Source organism: Salmo salar, chromosome ssa07, assembly GCF_905237065.1.
Source record: "Salmo salar chromosome ssa07, Ssal_v3.1, whole genome shotgun sequence".
Taxonomy (NCBI): domain Eukaryota; kingdom Metazoa; phylum Chordata; class Actinopteri; order Salmoniformes; family Salmonidae; genus Salmo; species Salmo salar.
This window is the reverse complement of record NC_059448.1, coordinates 17995647-18008844: the sequence shown is the minus strand read 5'-3', so window position 1 is coordinate 18008844 and position 13198 is coordinate 17995647. Positions and strand designations below refer to the sequence as shown.

At 42.4% G+C, this 13198-nt stretch overlaps 1 protein-coding gene across 3 annotated transcripts in view; it reads right to left on the bottom strand.

Moving 5' to 3' along the window:
* Nucleotides 1–13198, bottom strand: part of LOC106608614 (Kv channel-interacting protein 4) — a 266063-nt gene that overhangs the window by 63678 nt on the left and 189187 nt on the right. Inside the window, exon 1 of one of the 3 annotated variants that reach the window (XM_014206653.2) lies at nucleotides 6503–7093. The exons of the other annotated variants lie outside the window; for them this stretch is intronic. Within the exon in view, the coding sequence (XP_014062128.1) occupies nucleotides 6503–6614 (112 nt within the window). The 5' untranslated portion in view covers nucleotides 6615–7093. Of the gene's footprint in view, nucleotides 1–6502; nucleotides 7094–13198 lie in introns of those variants that run through there. 3 annotated transcript variants of the gene reach the window in all.

Below are 13198 nucleotides of genomic sequence, written 5' to 3'. Positions count from 1 at the left end.
GCCAGGTCTCTGACCTCCTCCCTATAGGCTGTCTCGTCATTATCGGTGATTAGGCCTACCACTGTTGTGTCATCTGCAAACTTAATGATGGTGTTGGAGTCGTGCCTGGCCGTGCAGTCGTGGGTGAACAGGGAGTACAGGATGGGACTGAGCACACACCCCTGGGGAGCTCCAGTGTTGAGGATCAGCATGGCAGATGTGTTGCTACCTACCCTCACCACCTGGGGGCGGCCCTTCAGGAAGTCCAGGATCCAGTTGCGGAGGGAGGTGATTAGTCCCAGGATCCTTAGCTTAGTTAAGACGCTTTGCCTGTTTGATGGTTCGTCGCAGGGCATAGCAGGATTTCTTGTAAGCTTCCGGGTTAGAGTCCCGCACCTTGAAAGCGGCAGCTCTACCCTTTAGCTAAGTGCGAATGTTGCCTGTAATCCATGGCTTCTGGTTGGGGTATGTACGTACAGTCACTGTGGGGATGACATCCTCGATGCACTTATTGATAAAGCCAGTGACTGATGTGGTGTACAATGCCATCGGAAGAATCCCGGAACATGTTGCAGTCTGCAAAACAGTCCTGTAGTTTAGCATCTGCTTCATCTGACCACTTTTTTATAGACCGAGTCACTGGTGCTTCCTGCTTTAATTTTTGCTTGTAAGCAGGAATCAGGAGGATAGAGTTGTGGTCGGATTTACCAAATGGAGGGCGAGGGAGAGCTTTGTACGCGTCTCTGTGTGTTGAGTACAGGTGATATAGAATGTTTTTCCCTCTGGTTGTACATTTAACATGTTGATGGAAATTTGGTAGAACTGATTTAAGTTTCCCTGCATTAAAGTCTCCGGCCACTAGGAGCGCCGCCTCTGGGTGAGTGGTTTCCTGTTTGCTTATTTCCTTATACAGCTGTCTGAGTGCGGTCTTAGTGCCAGCATCAGCCTCCTCTTGCAAATAACAGGGATGATGGCACTGTCGGGTGTTTAGAGAATGTCTTGTGCTTCTTGAAGAAAAAATCTTTGTCTAATCCAAGGTGATGTTACCAGAACATGGAAATGAAATGGGACAATTTTATTTGACCATGCTGGTCATTTATGAACATTTGAAGATCTTGGCCATGTACTGTTATAATCTCCACCCGGCACAGCCAGAAGAGGACTGGCCACCCCTCATAGCCTGGTTCCTCTCTAGGTTTCTTCCTAGGTTTTGGCCTTTCTAGGGAGTTTTTCCTAGCCACCGTGCTTCTTCACCTGCATTGCTTGATGTTTGGGGTTTTAGGCTGGGTTTCTGTACAGCACTTTGAGATATCAGCTGATGTAAGAAGGGCTATATAAATACATGTGATTTTATTTGATTTGACAAATAGTGTGTTTTGCAGAGATGGCCCCCAGTCTACTTCCTGGTGTTTCTCAAAGTGATCCAAGCGTGCTAATGGAAAACTCCCTGGGTTGTACTGTACACAAGGGCCATTATAGTCAGCTGTGAATGGGAATATAATCTAGAAGGTTTTATCTGTGGATAGCAGGTGAAGGCATACAGTACTATTACTGGACTGTGGCATACCAGAGGGTCCTATGGGTTACTGTAATGGACAGCAATGAGAACCTCAGAGCACACCCCCAGCATAATGAGAACCAAGTAAATGTTCAGTTAGTTTAATCAAATTCAGGCTATGGTTGCAAAAGAGGAAGGACAAGAGTGCATCTATGTATCTTTTACCAAGTATAGAAAGAGATTGATTGGTCAATGAGGTTGGGTAAGTGTTCTTTATATTACTGTACCTTGATCAAGACCTCAAAGATGAATATTCCAGTGATAAAAAAAAAAGAACATTTACATTTTTCAATTCTACCTTTGATTACCAAATTATTTGGATTAATACTGACTTGCCTTGTTAAATAAAGGCTAAATAAAAAATATATAAACAAATTATCAGATATCTGCAAGACTACCTGAACAGCCTATCCTTCCATTCTAGAAGAGGCTAGTTGGGAATGATAATTGCCACCATCATCTGATCTATGGGATAGTGACCACATCATCTGGTTTTAGCAGGTTTCTACCACACGCTGTGGAGGTTGATATCTTAATCCAACCGCCATGGCAAAAGATCAATACAATGACCGCTGCTGGTATTGAAAATTAGGACTATTGTCTTTCAAAGTAAAGGACTAAAGATTTAACATACAGTATATCAGCCTAATTTAGTGTCCAGTGTGTCATAAACAAAAAATATTAGATACACTTGAACTTGCTTGTTGAACCGCATAGGAACAACACAAGATCAAAACTTGAGAATAACAGTGTGATACTGAAAGCATGTTTGCATATGACCACAATGAATATTGGTTAAGCAATGGCATTTGAGACTATATACATACATACATACATACATACATACATACATACATCATGCATATACAGTGGGGCAAAAAAGCATTTAGTCAGCCACCAATTGTGCAAGTTCTCCCACTTAAAAAGATGAGAGAGGCCTGTAATTGTCATCATAGGTACACTTCAACTATGACAGACAAAATGAGAAAAAAAAATCCAGAAAATCACATTGTAGGATATTTAATGAATTCATTTGCAAATTATGGTGGAAAATAAGTATTTGGTCAATAACAAAAGTTTATCTCAATACTTTGTTATATACCCTTTGTTGGCAATGACACAGGTCAAACATTTTCTGTAAGTCTTCACAACGTTTTCACACACTGTTGCTGGTATTTTGGCCCATTCCTCCATGCAGATCTCCTCTAGAGCAGTGATGTTTGGGGCTGTCGCTGGGCAACACGGACTTTCAACTCCCTCCAAAGATTTTCTATGGGGTTGAGATCTGGAGACTGGCTAGGCCACTCCAGGACCTTGAAATGCTTCTTATGATGCCACACCTTCGTTGCCCGGGTGGTGTGTTTGGGATCATTGTCATTCTGAAAGACCCAGCCACATTTCATCTTCAATGCCCTTGCTGATGGAAGGAGGTTTTCACTCAAAATCTCACGATACATGGCCCCATTCATTCTTTCCTTTACACGGATCAGTCGTCCTGGTCCCTTTGCAGACAAACAGCCCCAAAGCATGATGTTTCCACCCCCATGCTTCACAGTAGGTATGGTGTTCTTTGGATGCAACTCAGCATTCTTTGTCCTCCAAACACGACGAGTTGAGTTTTTACCAAAAAGTTATATTTTGGTTTCATCTGACCATATGACATTCTCCCAATCCTCTTCTGGCTCATCCAAATGCTCTCTAGCAAACTTCAGATGGGCCTGGCCTTTTACTGGCTTAAGCAGGTGGACACGTCTGGCACTGCAGGATTTGAGTCCCTGGCGGCGTAGTGTGTTACTGATGGTAGGCTTTGTTACTTTGGTCCCAGCTCTCTGCAGGTCATTCACTAGGTCCCCCCGTGTGCTTCTGGGATTTTTGCTCACCGTTCTTGTGATCATTTTGACCCCACGGGGTGAGATCTTGCGTGGAGCCCCAGATCGAGGGAGATTATCAGTGGTCTTGTATGTCTTCCATTTCCTAATAATTGCTCCCACAGTTGATTTCTTCAAACCAAGCTGCTTACCTATTGCAGATTCAGTCTTCCCAGCCTGGTGCAGGTCTACAATTTTGTTTCTGGTGTCCTTTGACAGCTCTTTGGTCTTGGCCATAGTGGAGTTTGGAGTGTGACTGTTTGAGGTTGTGGACAGGTGTCTTTTATACTAATAACGAGTTCAAACAGGTGCCATTAATACAGGTAACGAGTGGAGGACAGAGGAGCCTCTTAAAGAAGAAGTTACAGGTCTGTGAGAGCCAGAAATCTTGCTTGTTTGTAGGTGACCAAATACTTATTTTCCACCATAATTTGCAAATAAATTCATTAAATATTCTACAATGTGATTTTGTGGATTTTTTTTTCTAATTTTGTCTGTCATAGTTGAAGTGTACCTATGATTACAGGCCTCTCTCATCTTTTTAAGTGGGAGAACTTGCACAATTGGTGGCTGACTAAATACTTTTTTGCCCCACTGTATACAGTACCAGTCAAAAGTTTGGACACACCTACTCATTCAAGGGTTTTTCTTTATTTGTACTATTTTCTACATTGTAGAATAATAATGAAGACATCAAAACTATAAAATAACACATATATGGAATCATGTAGTAACCAACAAAAAGTGTTAAATCAAAATATATTTTATATTTGAGATTCTTCAAAGTAGGCACCTTTTGCCTCTTGAAATCTATGGCAAGACCTGAAAATAGTTGTCTAGCAATGATCAACAACCAACTTGACAGAGCTTGAAGACTTTTGAAAATAATAAATGGGCAAATGTTGCTCAATCCAGGTGTGGAAAGCTCTTAAGAGACTTACAGCTGTAGTTGCTGCCAAAAGTGATTCTAACGTTGACTCAGGGGGTTGAACACCTATCTAATCAAGAGTGTGCAAAGCTGTCAACAAGGTAAAGTGTGGCTACTATAAAGAATCTCAAATATAAAATATATTTTTATTTGTTTAACACGTTTTTGATTACTACATGATTCCATATGTGTTATTTCGTAGTTGATGTTTTTACTATTATTCTACAATGTAGAAAATAGTAAAAAATAAAGAAAAACCCTTGAATGAGTACGTGTGTCCAAACCTTTAACTGGTACTCTATATTAGTGTTTTGTAGATCAGTGACAAAAAAATGACACTTAATTCGATTTTAATCACACTTTATAACACAACAAAATGTGGAAAAAAGTCAAGGGGTGTGAATACTTTCTGTAAATATATTTCAGGATGTGTAACGGCCGTCGTTGAAGAGAGTAGACCAAGGCACAACGTGGTTAGTGCTCATCATGAATTTATTAAAGATAGAACACTTTAAACAAAAAAACAAGAAACCGACAGCCAAACAGTTCTGTCAGGTGCAAAACACTAAACAGAAAATGAACTACCCACAAACCCCAAAGGAAAACAAGCTGCCTAAGTATGACTCCCAATCAGCGACAACGACGTACAGCTGTCCCTGATTGAGAGCCATACCAGGCCAAAACAAAGAAATACAAAGCATAGAAAAAAGGACATAGAATGCCCACCCAAATCACACCCTGACCAACCTAAATAGTGACATAAAAAAGGCTCTCTCAGGTCAGGATGTTGTATATCCCTGGAAATAATCAGAATTCATGTAAACATTACATAACTTCTCCAAATAGAGTGGTATCTTGGCACAACTTACCCAGTGTATGGGGTAAGTTGTGCATAGGGGCAAGGTCTGTTGAGGGGTCTACACATTTCTGTACTGAATGAAATATTACCACTAACTGTCTTTATTTCCCAAACAAAATTCAACACAATCACAAATCACTTGTTTGCCTTTTTAATCACTCTAAGCATATTTTAACACAGGCTTTACACCTAACAAACACCTTGCACTTTTTAAAAACACTTTTAACATAGGCCAGGCCCTGTTGTTACCTCATATCCCAGCAATAATGCCTTCAATTACACTCAACTTGCCTTTGGCTAAACTTACCCCATAGCCGTTGGCTCAATTTACCCAAAGGCAAACATTTAGACTATATTAGCCCACACAGCTACAAGGATGCACTTTCATGCTAGGTTTAGGACCTCATATTGAGGTGTATAGAGAACCCAAATGATATATAAAACCATCGTAAAAGTATCTACCTTGGTTTAGATAGAAGCATCATAAAACCTCTAACACAATACATTCATTTTGTTTCTTCCTTCACAGACTCCATGAAATGATGACCTCTTCCTAAATATTTGGTCAAATTATACATTTTGTGTATGGTTTCTTAGAAACAAGGGGTGGCTCAACTAACCCTTTTGCTCAATTTACCCCAATCCCCCCTACTCTAGGACTGGAGATGGGAAATACTGCTTTATGAAACCTAAAACGCTGAACGACTTAAATTAAAGTGGCACAAATCTAACTTGGCCTGTAGGCCAATATAAAGCACAAGTGGCGATTATTTAATGTCTCTCAGTTGCCTAAGCCTCCAGCACCCATATACTCCCCAGCTACCTTTGATGCAGTGTTGCTTAATGCTCCCTTCTTGTACGCCCCCTAGCTCATCTTTCTGAGTTCTCGGTCCCGCAGTCACTTCCCGAAACTCCTCAATTAACACAGTAGTTGACCCCGTCTCTCTCTCTCTGTGCTGTATTGCCATTCCTGTTCTTATATTGGCTGGCAACACCAGTCTCAGTTTCACATACTGCTCTCTAAGACACAACTCCAAATTCATGCCTTATTCGCAAGAAAGGAGTGACAATGTTTCCAAAGGAATATACTACAAATACAGTACAAAACATGTTACATATAGCAACATATCCAAGCAAATTACAACAGAGTATAATCAAGTTAGGAGAACGACCAATGGACAAATCACTCTTGCATATACTACAATTCAAACTCCCCCAAACTATTCCCAGCCCCTCGCTCTCTCTTTGCTCTCTCTCTCCCTGTCCCGCTCTCCTTTCTACCTCTGTTTCTGTTCATCACTGTCTCTTACCCTCTGAGAAGTTGATGAGTCCCAGCAGATGCAGCAGCTTGAGCGACGCACACACCAGCACCACGATTCCCACCGCCTGCAGCCCCTCAGTCTCCCACAAAGCGTTCAGCATGCCTCCACCATGCCCAGACCAAGCAGCCCCAGCCCCCGACCCAGCCTCCTCGCGCTCGGGATCTGCGCCCCCTGCGCTCCAGTTCCCCCGCGCCCTCTCCACCTCCGTCGCGCGCTCCCTCTCCACCTCCGTCGCACGCTCCCACTCCACCTCCGTCGCGCCCACCCACACGCCTGCTCACTCCCCAAATCCAGACAGGGTGGGATGGAAGCTGAACGGTGGATGAGGAGAAGACATCTGCCTTAGAGTCCCAGAAAGTCTGCTAGAGGCATACAGGAAATGTCCCACAGAGTTGCTAAGAAGTAAGAGAATAGTGTAAGGGTGCCAAAAACGTAACGTGGCTCCTGAAGTGTTTAAAGTGTGTCTTTTTCTCTTTCACTCTTTATCTATGCATCTCTCTCTGTCAAGGGAGATTAGTGTATGTGAGCGCTACGGATGAGGAGAGAATTAACTATGTTCCCTCTGACAGTAGCGCTCTCTGAGACGGGAAAGAGGCAGAGGAGGGAGGGAATAAAAGAGCGAGAGGGAGGGAGGTAGAGAGAGGAGCTGTGGTTGTTAAAATGGCCAGCTTCAGTCCAAACGGCCAGCTTCAGTCAGCTGACTCTAGCCATCCTTTATGGTTAGTTCTGGTCGGGAAGCTTAGTCTCCTATTCAGAGGTCCCCCACTTTTGTTAGTGTCTTATTGGTCAAGGTCACGCCAAATACTTATTACCACATCTCCTTCAACCACATCAGTTGCCTTGATTCCCGGGACTTCAGTTTCAGTTAGTCTATGACCCCAGCACGCTGTGTGGTCAGAAACGTGCTTTCCCCATCCTGATGAGCACTTCCACATTTTGCCCTCCTGCTGAACTTTTCCTCCTGTGGACTGAATCCCTGTACATGTATGTCTGATGTTTATTTGTGCGTGCATCTAAACGACCACATAGTTTATGTCAGTTCTCACTAGACATGATTCTCAGTTATCTAAACCAAGAGAGGTCAGATATGTGTGTAATGTGTGTGTGAATGTGGACATCTTCTTCCATTAAACTCCCCTTAACCTGGACATCCGCCTCATCCTTGTTCTGACGGTACATTCTGTAGTGGTTGCTACAGGTCTTAAGCCAGCACCTAAGGTTTCTTATTACAGTTATGGTCATTTGATTCTCTACCACCCTACCCCTATTTTTCAGTGGTACTAAAGGATACAGTCTCACACATTACACACTGCGTACTTACACTGAGTGTACAGAACATTAGGAACACCTGCTCTTTCCATGACATAGACTGACCAGGTGAAAGCTATGATCCCTTATTGATGTCTCCTGTTAAATCCACTTCAATCAGTTTAAATGAAGGAGAGGAGACCGATTTAAAGAAGGATTTTTAAGACTTGAGACAATAGAGAAATGGATTGTGTATGTGTGCCTGTCAGAAGGTGAATGGGCAAGACAAAAGATTTAAGTGCCTTTGAACGGGGTATGGTAGTAGGTGCCAGGCACACTGGTTTAAGTGTGTCAAGAACCGCAACGCTGCTGGGTTTTTCACGCTCAACAGTTTCCCGTGTGTATGAAGAACAGCCCATCACCCAAAGAACATCCAGCCAACTTGACACAACTGTGGGAATCATTAGAGTCAAAATGGGTCGGCATCCCTGTGGAACGCTTTTAACACCTTGTAGAGTCCATGCCCCGACAAATTGAGGCTGTTCTGAGGGCAAAGTGGAGTGCAACTCAATATTAGGAAGGTGTTCCTAATGTTTTCTACACTGAGTGTAAATATTAAATTACCCCAAAAGGGACAATCAACAAATCAGGTCAATCTGCAATGGACACTAGGCTAGTGAGTCATATGAACACACAGTACAGGTTGCTGGCATTATTACATGAAGAAACGTAGGCAACATTCTGTGAGTAGTGGTCTAAACTGGGTTAGAGCACAACTATTGGCTACAGGGACAGTTGTATATTTACATAAATACTAGGGCCGGGACGAAATCAGTACCGCGATACTCGTTAGTATCATGACAAGGAAACAAAACAAAGTGGATTTAACTTCTTTAGGAAAACAGCCTTAATGTTGGAAATAAACATCATTATGTTGTCATCCAGAGTCACATGTATTTATTTTCCAAGCTATAGCACACCGTTTAGATTTTTGCCATGAAAAAATATTGCGATGCTGTTATTGTCCCGGGCCTAATAAATACATTGTTTCCCATGGGAGCACGAATTGATCACATCACATGGTAATAATGAGAAACAGTCCATTTGAAAGGGCGATGGAAAGCTACAGGGACAACAGCGCCACAGATTAACATAGTCAATTAGGAAAGTGGAAACTTCAATCTATATACTACTAGCGGCTTCCATTTCAGTGCTTAATTGTAACATAAAGCTAGAATCCTTAGTTGCTACATACATTTTGGGACTTATAAATGAATAACTTATACATGCCTCATGAGCTTAGTTCAATTGTCGTACCATCAGAACACACAATATAAACTTGTTTAACTCCAATGTCTATAAACAATGTAAACGTTAGCTAACACTGTATAGCATCAACACATGGTTTAAACTATAATGTTGATCTCCTGGATGGTCAGTCCTTGCACCCATAGCTTCGTCTATGAATTTGAGAGTGGTTACATTTCTCCAGGACCATCCCTCAGTGTTTTACCAAAACAGAGGTGGGGTATCACTTTGTTACCGCATGGCAAGCGGTACCGGTGAGCCAAGTCTAGGTCCAAAAGGCTTCCAGCTTCTACCCCCCAAGCCATAAGACTCCTGAACAGCTAATCAAATGGCTACCCAGACTATTTGTATTGTCCCCCCCCTCCCTCTTTTACGCTGCTGCTACTCTGTTTATTATCTATGCATAGTCACTTTAACTCTACCTACATGTACATATCACCTCAATTACCTCGACTAACCGGTGCCCCCGCACATTGACTCTGTACCGGTACCCCCTGTATATAGCCTCGCTACTGTTATTTTTACTGCTGCTCTTTAATTATTAATTATTAAAACATTTTCTTATCTATTTTTTACTTATTAACACTTATTTTTCTTAAACATTGTTGGTTAAGGGCTTGTAAGTAAACATTTCACTGTAAGGTCTGTTGTATTCAGCGCATGTGACAAATCACATTTGATTTGAATTAAGGACTCTAGCTTTGATGGTTTAAGCCCTTGTCTAACTGAATTGTAGCTTGGAAGGAGACTTCATTTGAATCTGGAACCTGTGCCAAAAGCATAAAAAGCTAATTGATTACCCTATCATATTAAATGGGATGGAGGGAAGGGGTGTGCATTAACTCGGGAAGCTAAAAGCCAGTGATCATACCACCACCTACTGGGCTGCTAAAGAACTGTTCATAATACCACCGACTGGTTCATGAATTCTTCTGAGCTGTTCTCCATCCACCCACTGAACCATCCTTTCAGTGAACAGTTCAGTCAAACGAAGGCAAAAAAATAAGTGGATAACAGCTTGACTGATAACACCTTTGTTACATCGAGTACCGTAAGTCCCCCATAAAGAAACATCGATACCCATTTTAATTTACATTTTGCTCAGGTTTACGCAGCTCTTACACAGAATGTAAATTCAAGGACAAATGAAAACAATATTTTCATCTTCTCCTCGCATGAATAATTTAGCATAGTGCAATAAAAATATACAAATTTACCAACATACTGTATTTAATGAAAATGGCCTCTGGTCTTGTGATCGTTTACTGGTAAGTGTCTCATTCACAGTGTTATGTCACTAAATATCACTCTAAAAGGCCCCTGGGAGTCAGGGATCTCAAAGATCAGATGTGTGTTATTGCAGGAGAGGTACTAAGGACATATGAAGGGTAATGTGTGTTACAGGTGTAAAATGCAGTATGTAGCTCGCTATCAAAGTTCAACATAGCTGGGTTCTCACTGGAGATGGGAATGTTGTGTTTTTTTATTGACGGCAAAATTTCAAGCTAACATCAACGAGAACAAAATAAAAGCAACATTGCACTGCAATTGAATAGTAGATTACAAGCCTACAGAATGATGCACATCCTCCTTTTAAATAATTTTATAGGGTAAGACCAACATTATAGTTTTCCAAACAACCACCAAAACAATGATTGTTTTTGTAGTAGCGTAACATCCAACGCCTTAACCTCCGGCCACTAGAGGGCTCCACCAAAGCTGAAGGAGAAGACAACCAGGATAAAGTCACCAGATGAGATAATGTGTTTACGAGTCTGCAACATAAGCTACATGTGCATGGCCATCTACAATTACTTAAAAATGTTGGTGTATGTAGGCCTACGCATATATTCGCACACCCACGATAGACTGATAAAGCCTACACCAACATCACATAACTCACACCTCTGATGTCAGCACATGAAGTCTGGCAGCACATCAGTAAAGGTAGAATCATATAATCCCACAGTACAATAGAGGAGTGAGTCATTCAGTCACCAGCACACATCTCTAGTCGCCCATGGTGTCATTTCAGTGAAACGCTGGGGAGAGACAGATTTCTTCAAGATCTTCTCAGTGGAGGTTACAGCCCCAGAATGGAGATAGATGGATGGTGAATAAAACATGGGGTCGATGGACCAATCATAACCTCTCCAGTGCATACGGATGCTGTAACCGTAGCGATTAATAATTGAAGACATGAGGGCAGACAGACACCAATGGGAAGAGAGAGAGAGAAAGAGTGTTCTCCATACATCATAGTTACAGATGAACATAAAATAGATACTGTATGTTTGATTGATTGTCTTTCCAAAGGAAGGCATTATCAACTGACAGAACAGGCAATGTGTGAATCTGGTCAAACCTTTTTTTGTGGGAATAGAATCAAACAGTGAAAGTCCCCATATAGTTCCCATTTTCCGACAACATCTGCCTGCCGACGTGTCCAGAGGTGCCAGTGTCAGAAAATGACATTCGGCCGCATCAATGGAGAGCGCCTCTCCATTCCGAGACTGATTCCTTATCATGGAGCACTATGTGCCACTGGCAAACCTGAGGCTTTTGTTTCTCTGTCTTACATGGCAGGCCAGGCAGGCTGAGAGATTGATTTTTGGAACAGATTACATGTTTTCTCTCTCATAGCTTTGTCTCGCTGCTCTCCAGCCTGCCTGGCCTGCCATATTCGCTGGGGGGGATGTTATCACCAGGAGTCTGGAGGCCGGGCCATGGAGGAAGAGGAAGAAGTCAAAGTCCACTACATCAACAGTGTGTGTCTGTCTGGAAGCTGGAGTTCCTTTTGCACAGGCAATAGCAACGACAGAATTAAATCATTAAGTAGCATCATGGAAAGCCAGCAATCGATGAATAAGCACCATAACCCAGTGGGATTCTCTTTGTCGATGGGCAAATGTCTTTGCAGCAGAACTTTAACGTTTAGAGTAACTGAGGTTTTAATGCCAAAACCCCATGACAAAGATGATTCCAGAATGATAAACCACACACATGAACACCACTGGGGAGAAAGTAATTACATTTTCTGTTGTTGAACATGTAACCCCATTCCTTGTTTATTAGTTTCCCACCATGCATACCTAGATATTAGCCAGGTACCCCAGAGTAGACATTGTGCTGACGTGAATCTACAGGACCAAGAGGAGACAGGAGCCATCATCAATCAAAACGATGACGATCGGCGGACAGGCAAAAACTAGTTCTTCTGCCTGTTCTCAGATTAGCCAAAACCTGAAGCGGTCTGCTCAGGCATGCAATACGGCTTTGGTGTTTAGGTTGTTTTTTGGGAGCACGTTAAAATGAACCCATCATATTTACAGAGGCATCGCCTGTGAAGGGGATGGCAATTAGAAGCTGTGAACTGAGGCAACCCGTAGTGGAGCTGCATTCACAATGAATGGTGGAGGGACTCTTACGATGCAGAGACATTTCTTAGCGGCCTCTTTGGATCTTGCAGACACACACGCAGACACACAAAGGAGAATGTCACATACACACAAGTAAACATCTACAGATGCCGCATGCCTACATCAAAAGGACACGAGACCCCTTAGGTCTGACAATAGGCTTATCGCTCACTCTAATGGGCAACATATGCCTCCTTAATTTTTATTGCCATCAAGCCCCAGGGCTTTTTGGGAGAATTGTTCATCTCAAACGAGTGACAGTGATTTATTTTCACAACACCCAAGTTGCCAGGGTGCCCTGGGCTTGCTCCATACCATCACACGTTAGTTCTCAACTCCCTTCATGCCATCTTAGCCATATTTTATATATGTGTATCGATACAAAATGAACACATAGCCTGCTATAGCTAAAATGATAGCATGCATCATATACTGGTATGATATGGATTGGACCATTTACACAGTGAGTTGTTATTGGCTGTTAACCCTCATGGCTCTATTGACAGATATAGGTGGACAATGGGTCCAATCAGTTGTACACCCAATTGCTGCCGGCTGGACAGGCAGTGAATGGCCAGTCAATGGCATTGTCTGCAGGTGGACAGTCACACAAAAGCCAGGGGTTTGAAGTCAGGACAGCATGCTGCTGCAGATAACATTGACTGCTGTTCCATCTGTCTTAGCCTAGGTGTTAACATGTTAACATGTT